The sequence below is a fragment of the Eleginops maclovinus genome, chromosome 5 (assembly GCF_036324505.1).
Source record: "Eleginops maclovinus isolate JMC-PN-2008 ecotype Puerto Natales chromosome 5, JC_Emac_rtc_rv5, whole genome shotgun sequence".
Lineage (NCBI taxonomy): Eukaryota > Metazoa > Chordata > Actinopteri > Perciformes > Eleginopidae > Eleginops > Eleginops maclovinus.
In genome coordinates, this window is record NC_086353.1 from 15,881,745 (window position 1) to 15,897,084 (window position 15,340).

Below are 15,340 nucleotides of genomic sequence, written 5' to 3' on the forward strand. Positions count from 1 at the left end.
GGCGGCTGTGGCGCAGTGGGCCAGTGCGCTGATCCTCAGATCCGTTGTGTCCTTGGGCAAGACACTTCACCCTTAATTGCTCCTGTGGGTATTGTCCACAGTGTTGATGCATTACATGTCTGACTAAACCCTGACTATGTAATGTAAAGTGCTTTGAGCAATTGTAAAAGCACTAAAATAATTGCAACAAATTATTATTATTATTATTATTATTTGGACCAAATTTCCCAAACAGTTAACCACAGATTATTATTATTATTAATATATGAATTATTTTTAGGAATTCAATAACAAGTTACATTCCCCACAGTTAAGTCAAAATAAAATAAATAAAAACGGGACTGATCTTGATGTCGGTTGAACTTGTTTGCATGGAGTAAAAGCAACTACATATCAAAATACACAACTCATCCATGCCTCTGCTTGTGAGGCCTTTGTATTGCATGGTGTTTACATGAGCCTCTAAATTGCTTTTGGCTTGTATGCTTTCTTTTTTGTCCTTCCCACTACTGTAGGTGCATCCGTTTGTACGTACGTCCATATGACACGTTGTGGTATTTTGGTGTGTATAAATACTCTGTCCGCGTCTGTTTGTTCCTGCCCTTTGTTTATGTGTCCTTGGCCTATGTTTTTCTGCCTTTTCAGAATGTTGTGTTTATTTTATTGACAATAGTGGGACGGAAGAGGGCGACTGGAGAATGGAGAGCGAAGCCTTATTTGCAAGTGATTTTGCCCTTGAATTTCAGACCCATAACAGCACCCTCCGTCGGTTTTTTTCCTACCATTTTTCAGCCATAGCAATTGACAAAGGGAGTTGTTTTTTTTCTTCTGCTGTTTCCAGCAGAAGAAAGATTATCTGAAGCATTCTGTCCTTAGATAAAATAATCCTATAGCACAGAATATTAATTAGCCTTTGGTGCTAAATGTGTTTTTCTAGGGCTTTCAGCTTTTTCACATAAAGACAAGATTGTAAACCCCAAATACTGCAGTGGCAACATAGGGCTATGGAGTTTCCTGTTGCTGTCACATTACTGTGGGAATGTGTTTCATTAGAGTCATGGGTGTGGTGAGGATGAAAGAAATGTGTTATGTGCAGGGAAAAAAAGGATACAAGGGTACTGATAATACTACCTGTAATTAAATAGTTACCTGTTGGAAAACATCAGCCCCCTCATCATAGTCCACCACCGTGAAGAAGAGCTTGTTGGAAAATGCAGATGAGTAACGCCATGAGTTTGCAAGAACCTGGTACTCCTCATTCGCCTGCCTATAAGAATAAGAAACAAAAATCTGACAAAAGGCAAAATAAAACAATTCCATGTTTCAGATCTAAATGTTAGTCTCATTTACTCTTTGAAACAAATCATTCCGATTTAAAAAAAGTAATTATTCATTTATTATTCACAAAGAAAATAATTTATCATGAATTGCAAACTTAGAGGCAAATGACGCATGTTTTGCTATCAGAATTGAACTTATTCTGTGGCAGAAAAGGAGAAAAATGGATGTCTGAAGGAAACTAGCGATCCGGGATGTCTGTGCGCTGATTTGCTGCAAAAAAACAACAACAACATAATATGGAGGAAGAAATGATTGACAAAACGAAATCTGCAGAGAATTGGAGGAAAATTTGTAAATAAATTATTCCTGATATTTTCCTTGCCCCGTATCTGCGAGGCATCGCAGCATCACTCCGGTCACGTCTTTGAAAACTGAAACAGTGCATTTATTGCTCGAGCAAGAGCTGATTTGCCTCTGATAAAAAATTTTTTGTTGCCAATCTATATAAAATGTGGGCTAGTAGAGGAACAACTGGTTCAGGCACTGCTCAATGAATGGAATGCATGCATTTATTAATGAAGACACAAATAGCGGCCTAAAAAAAGGCACAAAAATATAAAATCACCCCAAAAACAGATGATTAAAGAGAGCAGGGGCAAGCCAGAGGGGCCAAGTTAAAGTCACGGTGGACTCAGAAAAGATGCAGAGTCAGAGGATGGGAGAAACAGAGAAGATCTGAATTCTGGCTTCTTGACAGTATCTTCCCTTCTATCCTATAGTGGTCTTTATGAATTGAGAAGATATTACATTTTTCTTTTACCCCCGAACCACAGAGCATCTCTATTTCATTCTAATGGTGTTGTTATTTTTAATCAGGCATGGTCAGTGTAGTCTGTCTCCTCCTACATGACAAGATAAACACATAAATGCCAAGCGACGGTCTGCTTTTCCCATTATCTCTCTGTTACATGTCTCTAATATTAGCTATATGTCTCTTTTCCTTCGACTAAAATGAACGTTGACATTGATTCTGATGTCAGCTGCCTATTGTGCTGGCTTTAATTGGAGGGAAATTGGGTGTCAGGATGTGTTATATATGCGGTGACATTACCTTGTTATCTTTACAGCTAATGTTAGGATGTTCTCTTTGAAGTGTCTACCGTTTCAAAAGTCAGCAGAGATGAAGTTGAAACTCAGTGCAGCAGACTGTCAGGGGATTAGGGATGCTCGTCAGTATAGTAAACACTATATACTATGCTAGAGTCATGAGACATCATTTTGACCGTCCTGAGAGTCCGTGTTATTTATTTATTTACTGTTCATCTAGGTTCTGACAACTGTCTTTATCCTTTCATTTAGAAATGTGCTGATATTGCAAAAAAAACAACAAATAAATACAACAAAAAACATGTAGATATTAAACCAATTGCCTTTGTGTTTTTAAGCACTTTATTTACACCTCAGTGTTTTAGATTAGTGAAGCTAACACATTTCCTTTTGCGTTATTTTATCAAACACTATCCGATGTTTTAAAGATGTGCACATTGAAACGATAGACATTATTTATTTAAACTTAATACAAACATGCAAATGAGCTTAGCACGATGTCCAGTCATGGGTTTTTAAAATGTAATCAATACGCATTTCATTAATGCTCATTTCTCTAAGTCAATTGCTCTAGCCCAAGCAGTCTAACTATGTGATCCACAAATTAACCTCAGCATCTTATTTTAGTAAAATTCCTTTAAAAGTCATCTTATTTATGTGAGCATCACAACCAAGCATTTAATTCCAATACCAGCCGCTGATCTGTCACATCGAGGCAACATGAATTAACCAGCACAACAAGCTAAGGACTTCATTATTTAGAAAAACGGCAAAGACTTCTTTGTTATTTATTCTGCTAGTAAACATGCCAAAAGTTGCTTTAAACTCCAACAATTGTACTTTTTAGCATGACATGTTTGTAACAACATAGATCATACATGTACAGTAGGGAGTACACTGCTGTGTTTGTCTCCTTATGCATTTATATTCCCTTGTGTTTTCTTTATGTTTTCTTGTGAATAATATATAATTCAATTATTATTTATTTCGTAATGGTCATCTGCAGAATAGCGTTTGTTTAACGCAATGTAATGATGGATGTTGTGTGGCAGTTTAAATTAAAACTGTGTGATTGACTGAGCGATCTCTCTACTGTTGCATCACTTTGCTGCCGTCCTTTTTTGCAGCCCCTTGACCATTTGTGTGTCAAGGTGTGTTGTTTGAAAAACCATTGATGACATGCTTACAAATTTCCTATTAGGAAAGACAGTGAAACTGACTTACTGAAAGAGAAAAATAAGCAGACACTAAATATCAAAGGGGGGAAAGGAATTAGGGGGAATGAGACATGGGTGTCGAACCTTTGACATAACAAAAGTTGATTCACTTTAGATTTAAATTCAAAAATGAATTATTGATTCGAAATGTGTTTCGATGTTAAATAGTTTAATGATTGATTACATCATTTCAGGATGTATTTCAGTCCGTCAACCGTTAAGCAACAAGATTAAAGATTTAAGGTTTATGGTCATAACATATCTTAAACTACAGTGCATTAAGTTATGTATGAAACACTTAGACCGCAGTGCAATAATTTGTTTGGTGATGGCGAAGTCCTTAGGGACTTGGCTTGGGAACCAGGAGGTCACCGGTTCAAGTCTCCAAAAGAATAATCTGCTACCCAGGTGCCGCACATAATGGCAGCCAACTGTTCCTAACACTAAAATGGGTCAAATGCAGAATGTAAATTTCCCCTCGAGTCACAATTAAGGGCTCCTTCTTCTACTTATAAAAAGACATACAAAACAAAATAACAACAACAGTATAAGAATACTTATCAACAAAGTTTTACCTTTTTGTCTAGGAGAACTTGGGGACTGCTGATAGGATTATGAGAAGCAATATCTACTATTTATGTAGGAAAACGAAAATCATTTTTGGGAATATGCAAATCTTAGATACAAATCTCAAAGCTTTGCATGAATAGATATTTTCCCCCCAACCCATTATTGACCTTAATGAGGGCATCTGCCAATTAGATATAAATAAGTAATACAGCTCCTTGTTAATAGGGAGAAACTTTGCTTCTGGGATAAAAAAAAGATGAACTCTGATAGCGTTGGCATCTATGTGTGTATTTGCAGTTATACAAATAAAGAACATGTGAAGTTATATTTAAGGAGCATTGCAATGAAAACAAAATAAATGTGTCCTTTTGTTCTGTTACTACTGTGATTATGCGTCCGTCCTTCCAGACTGAAGATTTTCAACACCTCAACTTAAGAAACAAACAACTCAAACATGGCTTTACCAAATAATAACAAGAGAGAGAGACGGTGATTTGTGAGGATGTAAAAACACATTTATTTCCAAACATCAAACTAGCCACAAACGTGTATTGCAACCTTGCCTATCCCCAGCACAAAGCACTACTTAGGCCTAAATACACATGTGAGAAAGGAGATCAACAGAAAATACAATAAAGAAAATCAAAGCAAGCGAAAAAAAAATAAAACCAAAAAAGGATAGTGCTGAATGCAATTCTATTGACCCTGAGGAAAGTTGGTTCCCTTTGTGTACATGCTGAATGCAATCTGAATAAAAGGTTATGTTCATTCTTTCATAACATTCTGAGGGGGAGTAAAGTGTGCATGGTATCATCGTTAAAAGCTAGACAACAATGTCTACAATAAAAACTGAAGTATATCCGAGTTGCTAATTTAATCCTATTTTTACTACAGGAGTTTTTTTCTCAGTAACCTTGGTTCATTAAGATTAAAAAGAAAATAGTTTAATAAATGTGATTATCTGCTATTTGAGATACGACCTGAACACCCAAACGGGTTCTCATAACTGCACTGACGCATCTAAAACTGGAAGCTCTGGCTCAGTGGGTTAGGGCTCCGATCTTCGGATCAGGGGAGCAGTGGTTCAATCCCCACTGCAGTCAGCATGTCGTTGTGTCCTTGGGCAAGACGCCCCAAATTGCTTCTGTGGGGATTGCCCACAGTATTGATGTATGTAAGTCGCTCTGGGTAAACGCATCTAACAAGTGACATGTTATGTACTGTATTGTAAAACAGCTTCAGGACCATGGAAAGCTCCACACTCATTTTGAAAATGAGTGCCGTGTGCAGAGCTGTCCGTGGTCCTGAAATACTGGGATCGTCAGCTAGATTGTTAGATTCAATTAAGAAACAATTTCAACTCTAAACTTGAAATTTCAATCCAACTTCTCATCTTGTATTAGCATGTTTAATCCTCTGTGTCGCTCCTCAACTCTGCTGCAAACATGATGCAAGTCTACTTTTGTAAATAAAAATCCAATTAAGAGCTTGCTACTGGGACTTCTTGGAAAATCTCCTGATGTATTAAATGTTTTGAGTTCGGAAGTGTGAAAGTAGGTCTTGTTGGCCCTGTTCTGAGAATTTATTCGACCCCTTTGGAAGTACGGCAGGCTGGAGTTTCTTTGATTCAATTGTCAACGTGACCCACAGGTTGTTGTTATATAATGCTATTTTCTGTGTTTCCAGAGGTGTGCAAGGGTATGTGTGTATGTGGAAGGGAAGTACATGAAATATCAGATGAGTTCTAGGACAAGTGTGCTTGTTCTTCCACTGCAGGTGAAATTCAGGACACCGAGTAAACTTCGAAGCAGAGAGGGATGGCTATTGATGTCGGGCTATGTAGAGTATGTCCTGCATGAGGTGCATTGATCTTGAATGTGTCTCTGTGTGTACATACCTGCAGACAGAGCACTGCCTTTGAGGCTGCAGGGCGGTGAACATGACGATGACAGAGTAGTTCCTGGGAGGGGCCTTGACGAAGCGACGGAACTTGTCCCCGTTCATCCGGACGACGGAACGCCGAGAGGACCACTCCATCATCTGGTCTACCTTCTCTGACAGCAGATTCTGAGTAAAACAGACAAGGAAAAGGGTAGTGAGGAAAATGCATTCCATTAAGACTTGAGATTCAAAGTCCGACAAAGTTGAGCGACAGCAGATAGAAAAATAAAATAAAGGAATCTTGATTATTTAAAATGTGAGAACTCACAAGTGTTTTCAGACCCTTTTCGTACAGCTCAATGAACAACTGCACTACATGTCAGGGGGAAATTAAAAAATGTTTACATTATTCCTATGTTGTAGTTACTTTCCAGGTTGAAGCTGTGCATATAAATAACCACAAACAAATGAAATACGATACATTCTTAGATTAATATTTTACAAATATGTTAATGTTAGATATTATTACAATAAAGAAAAACTATAAAAAAACATTAGGTAGAAATAGTTGCTAATATACAAGTAGAAATACTTTTACTCTAATTCAGGACTTTCACCCGTAATGCTGTAATTCCATTCTGTGGCATTGCTACTTTTACTAATTTTGCAATGTTTCTTCTAACATCGCTGCAGAATTTGCAAGACATCCTTTAATATTCTAATAAAATGACATGGAATAATATAATAATATCACCCAGGTTGACACAGAATAGAAGTCCTTGATTTTTCCTCGCCTTAAAACAGTCTATTTAATTCTAATACATTTCAACTATTCAATGGCCAGCGAGGAGCTGCACTTGATATGCTGGCTGCTTTGAATGCCAGTTACGGAATCAACATTTTAAATATGTTGGCCTGTTTTGACTAATGGTATTCAAACAAAGTATCTGGAATGCAACAAACCTATCCATTATTAATAAAGAAGGAGCTCTGGCTTTGTGTGTATGTGTATGTGTATGTGTGTGTGTGTGTGTGTGTGTGTGTGTGTGTGTGTGTGTGTGTGTGTGTGTGTGTGTGTGTGTGTGTGTGTGTGTGTGTGTGTGTGTGTGTGTGTGTGTGTGTGTGTGTGTGAGTGTGTGTGTGTGTGTGTGCCAGAGAGACAGTTCCAGGCTTTGTTTGAGAGTGAATTGAAGGTGCTGAATTAATCCGGTACCGCTTAGCGAAAAGGTCACAACGGAGTCAGCATCGGAACATAACACAAGCGGAGAACAACACACAGCATACATGGGCAGACAAAAAACTAGTGCCTTGGCAAAGTTTATATAGCTGAAATGCTAATGATAGCAAATTAAGATTGTGGGACTAGGTAAGGATTCAGTGTGGCTGTGTGTGTGTGTGTGTGTGTGTGTGTGTGTGTGGTGTGTGTGTGTGTGTGTGTGCGTGTGTGTGTGTGTGTGTGTTTACAGTTCTTAGCAGGACACTGCTTGGTACCTAATAGCATTGTGTTTGCTCGACTTGAACTCTGAACTGATGAATGACGCAATATTGACTCTGCTGATGAAACACTTGTTGTTTTCCATTCCCTGCTCATCAAACTGTACAGCAAGAGATCAGTACGATAAACATATTTCAATTGAAACCATTAAACTTGTTGTTTTGTGACAGAACAAGACTACGCAAAATGTATGCTGAGGTTCTAATTCATTTTTCATTAAATACTTTTTTCCACCATCTCCTACATAGCTAAATGTAAATTGTGTGTATTCATTTTAAATCAAAAAGCATTGTAGTCTAAGAGGAAGGCTTTTGGTTGATAAAATAATAACTACTATCAGTAGAAATATAATTGACTTCTGTGTGATGGCTCAGTTCTGAGCTACTTCTCTATTGAATCAGACAGGCAGCTACTTTCATAAAAAAGTAGAAAGGACTAAGACTTTACCCGCCTGCAGAGAGATGACGTTAGCTACAGGTGTATGAATCGGTTTGAATGCCAGACATTTTGTTAGGCTCTGTTCTGAAAGTTTACTTCTTAAGTTATTCTTTTGAATTACAAAATACTACTCTTAATGTCAGAAAGGCTAGAAGCTGAACGTGCTCTATTTTGCTGAAAAAGTAATAAACATAGCAGTCAGCATACTATGCACTTCTGATTGTTTAGTTCTGAATGAATTATTCAAATGTGTTGCCAACTGAGCAAGCTGAGTTAAAGGGTCCAACACAATTCATACTTCTCGTTCTCCGTTGCCAGACGACATATGCATGCAGGTCTCGAATGAACAGAAGGGAATTTAATGCAGGGCTCGAGTGCAGCAGAGAGGAGAGGCAGGCTTTTTGTGATTGCACTTTACACCGGCTATATGGAGTAAAGCATTGTAGCAGTGTCCCGGGCCCCTCCATGCACAGCCACTTCTCCTCCTTTTCCCCCTCCATCCTCTTTCTACCAAGAAGACTCTAATGGGTATCAAGAAGACAGTAGCTAAATAATTTAACACTGCGTCTAACTCCTACTGCTAATCAAGCACAAAATATCACACACACACACACACACACACACACACACACACACACACACACACACACACACACACACACACACACACACACACACACACACACACACACACACACACACACACACACACACACACACACACACACACACACACACACACACACACACACACACACACACACACACACACACACACACACACACACACACACACACACACACACACACACACACGATGTAGAAAAAACTCTGAAGTAATCTGCCTGGAGAAAAGCTGAACAAAGACAAGCCAAAAATAAAATGTGGAAGAGATAAAGAAAACAATGAGACTGGAAGAGAAAGACATACAATAGTATATAATGTATTTCTGCCGTAGTGCTTGCTCACTTCACACAATACACACTCCAGCGTTAATGGGCCATGTAAAATGAGAGACAGGATTTAGTAAGATAGCACAGAGAAGTACAATATAAACATACACACAGGGGTGTGCACGTCTAGAGGTACAAAGTGCTTTTTGTTCATCTTTTTTGTCTTTAATTTATCTGCCACGCTTTTGCTCGTGTGCATTCAGCCCCAAAAGGAGAACTGTCAGTCCTGGAGGCCAATCATACTGACAGTAATGATGCATCGCCTCACTCCACACACACACACACACACACACACACACACACACACACACACACACACACACACACACACACACACACACACACACACACACACACACACACACACACACACACACACACACACACACACACACACACACACACACACACACACACACACACACACACACACACACACACACACACACACACACACACACACACACACACACACACACACACACACACACCATGTGTGTGAGGGAATTGTAACTGATAATTGTGCTAAAAAAGACTACAGCCACAAAGAAACAATGCATGCTTTTATGAAGAACATTTTCAGAACGTATATGCTCTTGTTTTGGGTGGTCTTAAAAAATTTCCTATCAGAGTAAAAAAAATATTTCCAATAGAAAATTGACTCATCATCCTCAATCTAAGTTTAGGATGTTAATTGTGTGGTATTCTTTATACCTTGTGCTATAACTACATAACAGTGGTTTTACTGCAGAAAACCATTAGTGCCATTGATGCATTAATAAACAGAATCTTTAGTACCAACTATGAATGTTACTCATAGGAAGTTCACCCAGAAAAAAAGAACAGCTTCTAAATAAAACCTGACTTAATAAAAAGAGTCGAAATGTGAAACAAAATACCTGTCTCTAATCAGAATATACATTCTGAAATTAAAGGTTTAGTTCACATGTTGGTTGAGTTAAACAGCCTATATTTATATCTTTACAGAAACCATTATTGTCTCGATCAAGACATAATGATGCATGTAAACTACAAAAACACTCCTTAAGATCGATTCATGCGCCAAGCTATTTAAATACCGTATGTTAGACCTTCAATTGACTCCCACACATCAGTGTTATGGCTCCCTCTCTTACTTGACCCACACACAACCAAACGCATACAATAAATAAGCACCCTGAATGGCCTATGACCATTAAAAACATTTATTTTCTACCCCACTGAGCACAGCGGGCACTAAAAATGAATCACATCTAGGGTGTGTGTGTGTGTGTGTGTGTGTGTGTGTGTATAAATAAGATGCAATAATGGTGGGCTGATATTCTTTTTTGTCTATCTGAATCTCTGTTACTCACGCTTTGAATGTCATAACCTCTGTCTCTCACACTCTCACACACACACTAGGTCATAGTGTGGGTGGCAGACTATCAGTAGCAATTTACCGTGGACTAAATCTCTCTCTAGTTCCCCATTACTCTCATTCCCCTTTCTAATGATGTCAATTCCTACTTGATCTTTGATAGTCCTTTCTCCTTTTTTCTTTAGTCCATTTTCAATTCATCCATGACTCCCTGTCCTCCCGCAAGTCACTACAGCAAGCTAAAAGCCATGTTGTCGCTAAATATAGAATAACGATATATAAAATAAAATGAATGAAATAAAATGACTTTCAAAGAAAAACATTCCAGCAAACAGAGAGTCTGCAAACTGAGGGAAGGCAATATGATGAGATTAAACAACTGGAAGAGAAGAAGCACTTCCGAGTGAGGGGGGAAAAGGATCAGGGAAGAGAAAATAAGAAACAGGAAGATGACACATGGAGTGTAAGGCTGAACTGACTCATGCACTGATGACCACACAGTGAGAGGTTATGGAGGGCATGAAGAAGAGTGTTGGGTTTTTTCGTGTTTTTTTTTCTCTGCAAGCAAGTCAGCCATTCAGCCGATCAGTCCCTCAGCAAGCTAGGTAACCCGTCAGTTTATGTACCGTTTAGTTAACAAGGTAGCTAATTAGTCAATTAGTAAACATGTGTCAGCCACTCACTCCCACAAGTTCACCTGTCAATCAGCTGGATGGCTCAACCACGTAACCAAGCATTATCAAATCTGACCTGCACTGCATCCATAGCAAACACAAATGGCACTTCCTGCTACCTTACAATCAAGTAAATGAAACATCTCAAACGTATAAGGAGAAGAGTAGCAGTGGAGGAATGTTAGGATTTGTACTGTGGCATCCGGGCAAATCACTTCTCAAATTCCAAGTTGTTGTGAATAGAAGTGCTTGACCTCGCTGTTCAAACTGTGGTCTGCACTTCAGAGAAATCCCAACTGTTACCAGTTGTAAGTATCTATTGTGCCACCTACATTTCGGACACTGATTTTCACTGACTAGAGGGCAAGCAGGTATTCACTTTCCCCTTATCTCAAGAGCCATCTGAGAAGTTTGACACAGCGAGTACAGCGGTTATAGTTTCATAGGTGGTGATCATGCCATCAGCGATAGAGGCACAACAAAAGGAAGGAAAGTTCACACTGCCCTCCACAAAGGTTTGGAAAAAGCTAACAGTAATATACAGTGCATGGTGGCCAGCTTGTTATATTGCTTTACAGTTCCATTGTTGTCAAGCCCCCCCCCCCCCACCCCCCCTGGGACAGGATATCTAAGTGGTTTGTAGTTACTTGATGGGGACAGCCAAGATTTCCCCGAGCCAGCCAGGGGGTTGATCGCCGTACCTTCCCCATGAAAGGCTTACAGCATTTGTTCAATCCCCAATCCCTTGCTCTGAGCGGTGTAAACAGAGGTCTATTGTAAGTGAATGGGTCTCGGCTTTGGCCATCACGCTCCTATGCAGTTTCCTCCAATTCTCCCATTGAAAGAGGGATTACAGGAAATTGCCTTCGTATAACAAGGATCAAAGCTCATCTCTCTCCCTCTCTCTCTCTTACTGACACACACACAGACAAAAACACACACAAAAAGTACACTGCCCTTTTAAAAACAAATGTAACTGACTAAAACAAAACCAATGAGAAAGGAGAGAAAAGCACATTTCTCTTAATTTCGATGTTTTTTTGTTTTGTTTTTACAGGAAATGAAGTGAAAGGTTTTAATTGAATTATAGAGGGGCAGAAGGTTAGTGAGAGGTTACAGTAAACACACAAAGACTGTTGAAAGAAAAATCTAAATCAGGGTGAGAGGGAGCTAGGAAATCCATGAGGAGGAAAGCAGATGAAGCAGAAGAGGAGACGGAATAGGGGGGTTTAAAGAGAGCAGGGGATATAGGGGTGGTATTTCTTCACTGAGATTCAGAACAAACATGCCCCAAAGCGTGTTTATGCTAGCAGACCACACAAAAACATTGAAGGCAATCAATAAAATCCTGTTAATACAGGAAGGGAAATAGAGTTCATATGGTGATGCAAGTACACAATAAAGCATCACACGTTTGAAAAGTCAGTGTTTTTAAGTTTGCCTATCAGATTCCATGTTTCCATTATTCACCTTCATTGACTCAAACACACATGCTTCCATAGTGACAGCTCCAAATGTGTAAGCCAATAATCTGCCATTCCCAAAATATCGGGAGTTGTCTGTGGAAGGGTTGGGGGTGGGAATTTGTCAGCTTATCTGTCTAATAACAATTATTTTAAATAAATGCATATTTCCCCTGCCTTTGTCCATGCGTCTTCCTGTCAGTCACCCTCTAGTGAATTATCTTTTTATTTTTTTATCTTTTCCACATTAGCGCCAGCGGTTATGTCTCCCTCAGTGATGCTTATAGAATATCTAAAGATGTGTCTGTCTTTTATTTTGCTTACAGATTACAGTTCCTTTCTAAACCTTCCAGGCATGTGGTGACATTTTTAATCTCCTGTCATTTCCTTTCCCTAGGCCGCCTGTCTAAATCTTTTGTGTTTGTTGGTTAGGATGTCTGCAAGTTTCATCATGTTAACTTTTTCAGACGGTTTAAATGCCAGTTAGAAAGAGACTCATATTGAAGCTGGAATCAATTGTGAAAATGATGGAAAATGAAGATGCCTTGAGTGTTGTGCTCTGCTCTCATTACAAGACAACTTACTTTAATACTGAATTAAGACTTAAAAACTGCCTGGAATAAAGATATTGCTCTTGGTTAAGATAACATTTTAATCTTTTACTTAGCACTATATGTTTCTGAAGTTGTTCTCTACTTGATTTTGTAAAGCTTTTACTTGTTACATACATATGTACAGCCTAAGCAAAACAGCTGTTGTGCAATAAGGGAAGAGCTCTGATCATTCACCTTCACCAAAGATGGTTAAAGAATACTTTAACAAACACTGGGATGGTCAAACTACAACAACAGAAGCAATCCCAGTTATTTAGAACATCAACAAACTCATCTACTCTATCGTCATAAAATAGGACTAGAAAGCCAGGTCTTGTGTAAATTCACTGTGCCCAACCTCTACCCAAACCCCCCCCCCCCCATAACCCCGGCCTTATTTTTATTTCTTTCCCCCTTTGCAGATATAATTTCTCTGGGGAGGCACATAGCTCCAATTGGGTTATAGAGCATCAGAGGAGTAGATTTTGTTATAAAAGCATCCCAATAAAAACTGGAGATGGACACATAGGGCAAGGGGCCAGTCCTAATGTAAAAACAATAGGAAGTCAATGCAGGCACTCCGGGAACATATGATCACTATAGAGCTCCCCACAATAAAGTCAAGAGATGGAGGGAGGAGAGGAAAGTAAATGAAAAATATGGAAGGACACGGGTGGAGGAATGAGGAAGAAAAGAGAGGAAATTGCCTGGGAAAGTAACAAGATAAAAAAAAGGAGAGAAACAAATAAAAAACAGATATGAATAAAGCAAGAAACTGTAGTTTTATAATAACTAAAGTATCGTGGTGTGGAGACAAAAATAAAAATAAACACAATATGGTGACGCTAATGTGCAGATACTGTGACGTGTGTGGGATTATATGTTGCATACAATATACGATGCTCGTAAAATGTTCATGACCAAACAAGATCAATCCTTGAAATTGATATACATACCTTATTTCCAAGTGGCTTTTGAGCAAATATGACATTAGTGTGTGACAGTTGAGGACTCAAGGTTTTACTTCCCTTCAATGCATATCAATGCAACCCACTTGTATGCAGTTTGTCTAAACCCTCAGTCCTGTCACTCACTCTGTGCTCACCGTGGCACCAACAACCACAAGCTAGAATGATACCAAAACAAAAAAATAGTTTGCTTACTTTTTTTTATTTTAGCCAAAAGCATGTTATAAAAGTCAGCGAATGATTATCTAGCAAAATGCAAAGCAAAATGAATTTGTGTGTAAATTAGTTTCCTGGAGGATTTACATTTGTTGGGGGAATTTTATGAAAGCTTACAGCAGTTGACATCAGGTGAAAATGTAATAAAAAAGTGCATCACAGCATTTGAAAAAAAAAGTAATTCAAAAATCCTCCAGGGGCCAGGAAGGAAAATCTATGCATGCCTGGGAAGAAAGGGAGACTTTTTCTGTGTCATAACACACAATATCTGGTAGTCTTGAGCCAGGCAGCAGGGAGGAAAAAGGTAAGAAACACAAGCAAGCTGTGTAACCACTCCCCAAGGCTGGTGCAATGGACACACATTTATTGGATTGACTCAAACCCCGAGAAGGTCATATGTGATAAGTTGACCATGAAGAGTAACTTTTCCAATTCAGATCAAAGCTAACAATGACACTTTAGAAAGCACCGGCAGCATAACTTACATTGCTTTTCTGCCCTTAGAAAAATAAAGGAACAAAACAATCAATACAAACTCCAGAAATAAAGAAAAATGCAATTTAACGGTTTGTAAACTACTATGAAACAAAAGGAAAAAGAAGAGAAAGAACTAAAATGGAGCCCTAGAGATGTGTTGGTTGCAGAAAAGTTTGTAAAAAGCATAAAGCCACTTTTGGGGCTCCTTCATCACGATGTAGGGGACATGTTACCATCAAGTCTTTCTGTGCCTTAACATCTTTACTTCAGCTCACTCTTCCTCTAACCCTGAACCAGGCTTTGGTAAAATAAACATTTTCTTTCCACTTTGGAAATAATTAGGATTTATGAGTAAGTGAGTAAGTATTCACAAATTCAAGGTTCTGGATGGGGTCACAGTCTCGCCGTGCAGCTGTGTGTACAAAATGATCATTTACCTGCAATAAGAGTTCAGCTTTAAACATTTGAGTATGATTCAGACATAAAGAGTCCAAATTGTGCATTCAGCTCGCTTAATGATTTTGGTAGTTTGGGTCAGCTGGAGGGGTTATTTTGGTTTAATTAGGCACTGCAGAGAAAATAGGAAAAAAAACTAGACCCAGCTTGATGTACCGACACATCCTTTTAATCCATCTTTCTTGAATTAG

At 38.8% G+C, this 15,340-nt stretch overlaps 1 protein-coding gene across 1 annotated transcript in view; it reads right to left on the minus strand.

Moving 5' to 3' along the window:
• The window catches only part of tusc3 (tumor suppressor candidate 3), a 59,447-nt gene that overhangs the window by 28,585 nt on the left and 15,522 nt on the right, over positions 1-15,340 (minus strand). The window contains exons 2-3 of the mRNA XM_063884258.1: positions 6,073-6,242; positions 1,150-1,267 (exon numbers count right to left, since the gene is read on the minus strand). Of these exons, the coding sequence (XP_063740328.1) occupies positions 1,150-1,267; positions 6,073-6,242 (288 nt within the window). The remainder of the gene's footprint in view (positions 1-1,149; positions 1,268-6,072; positions 6,243-15,340) is intronic.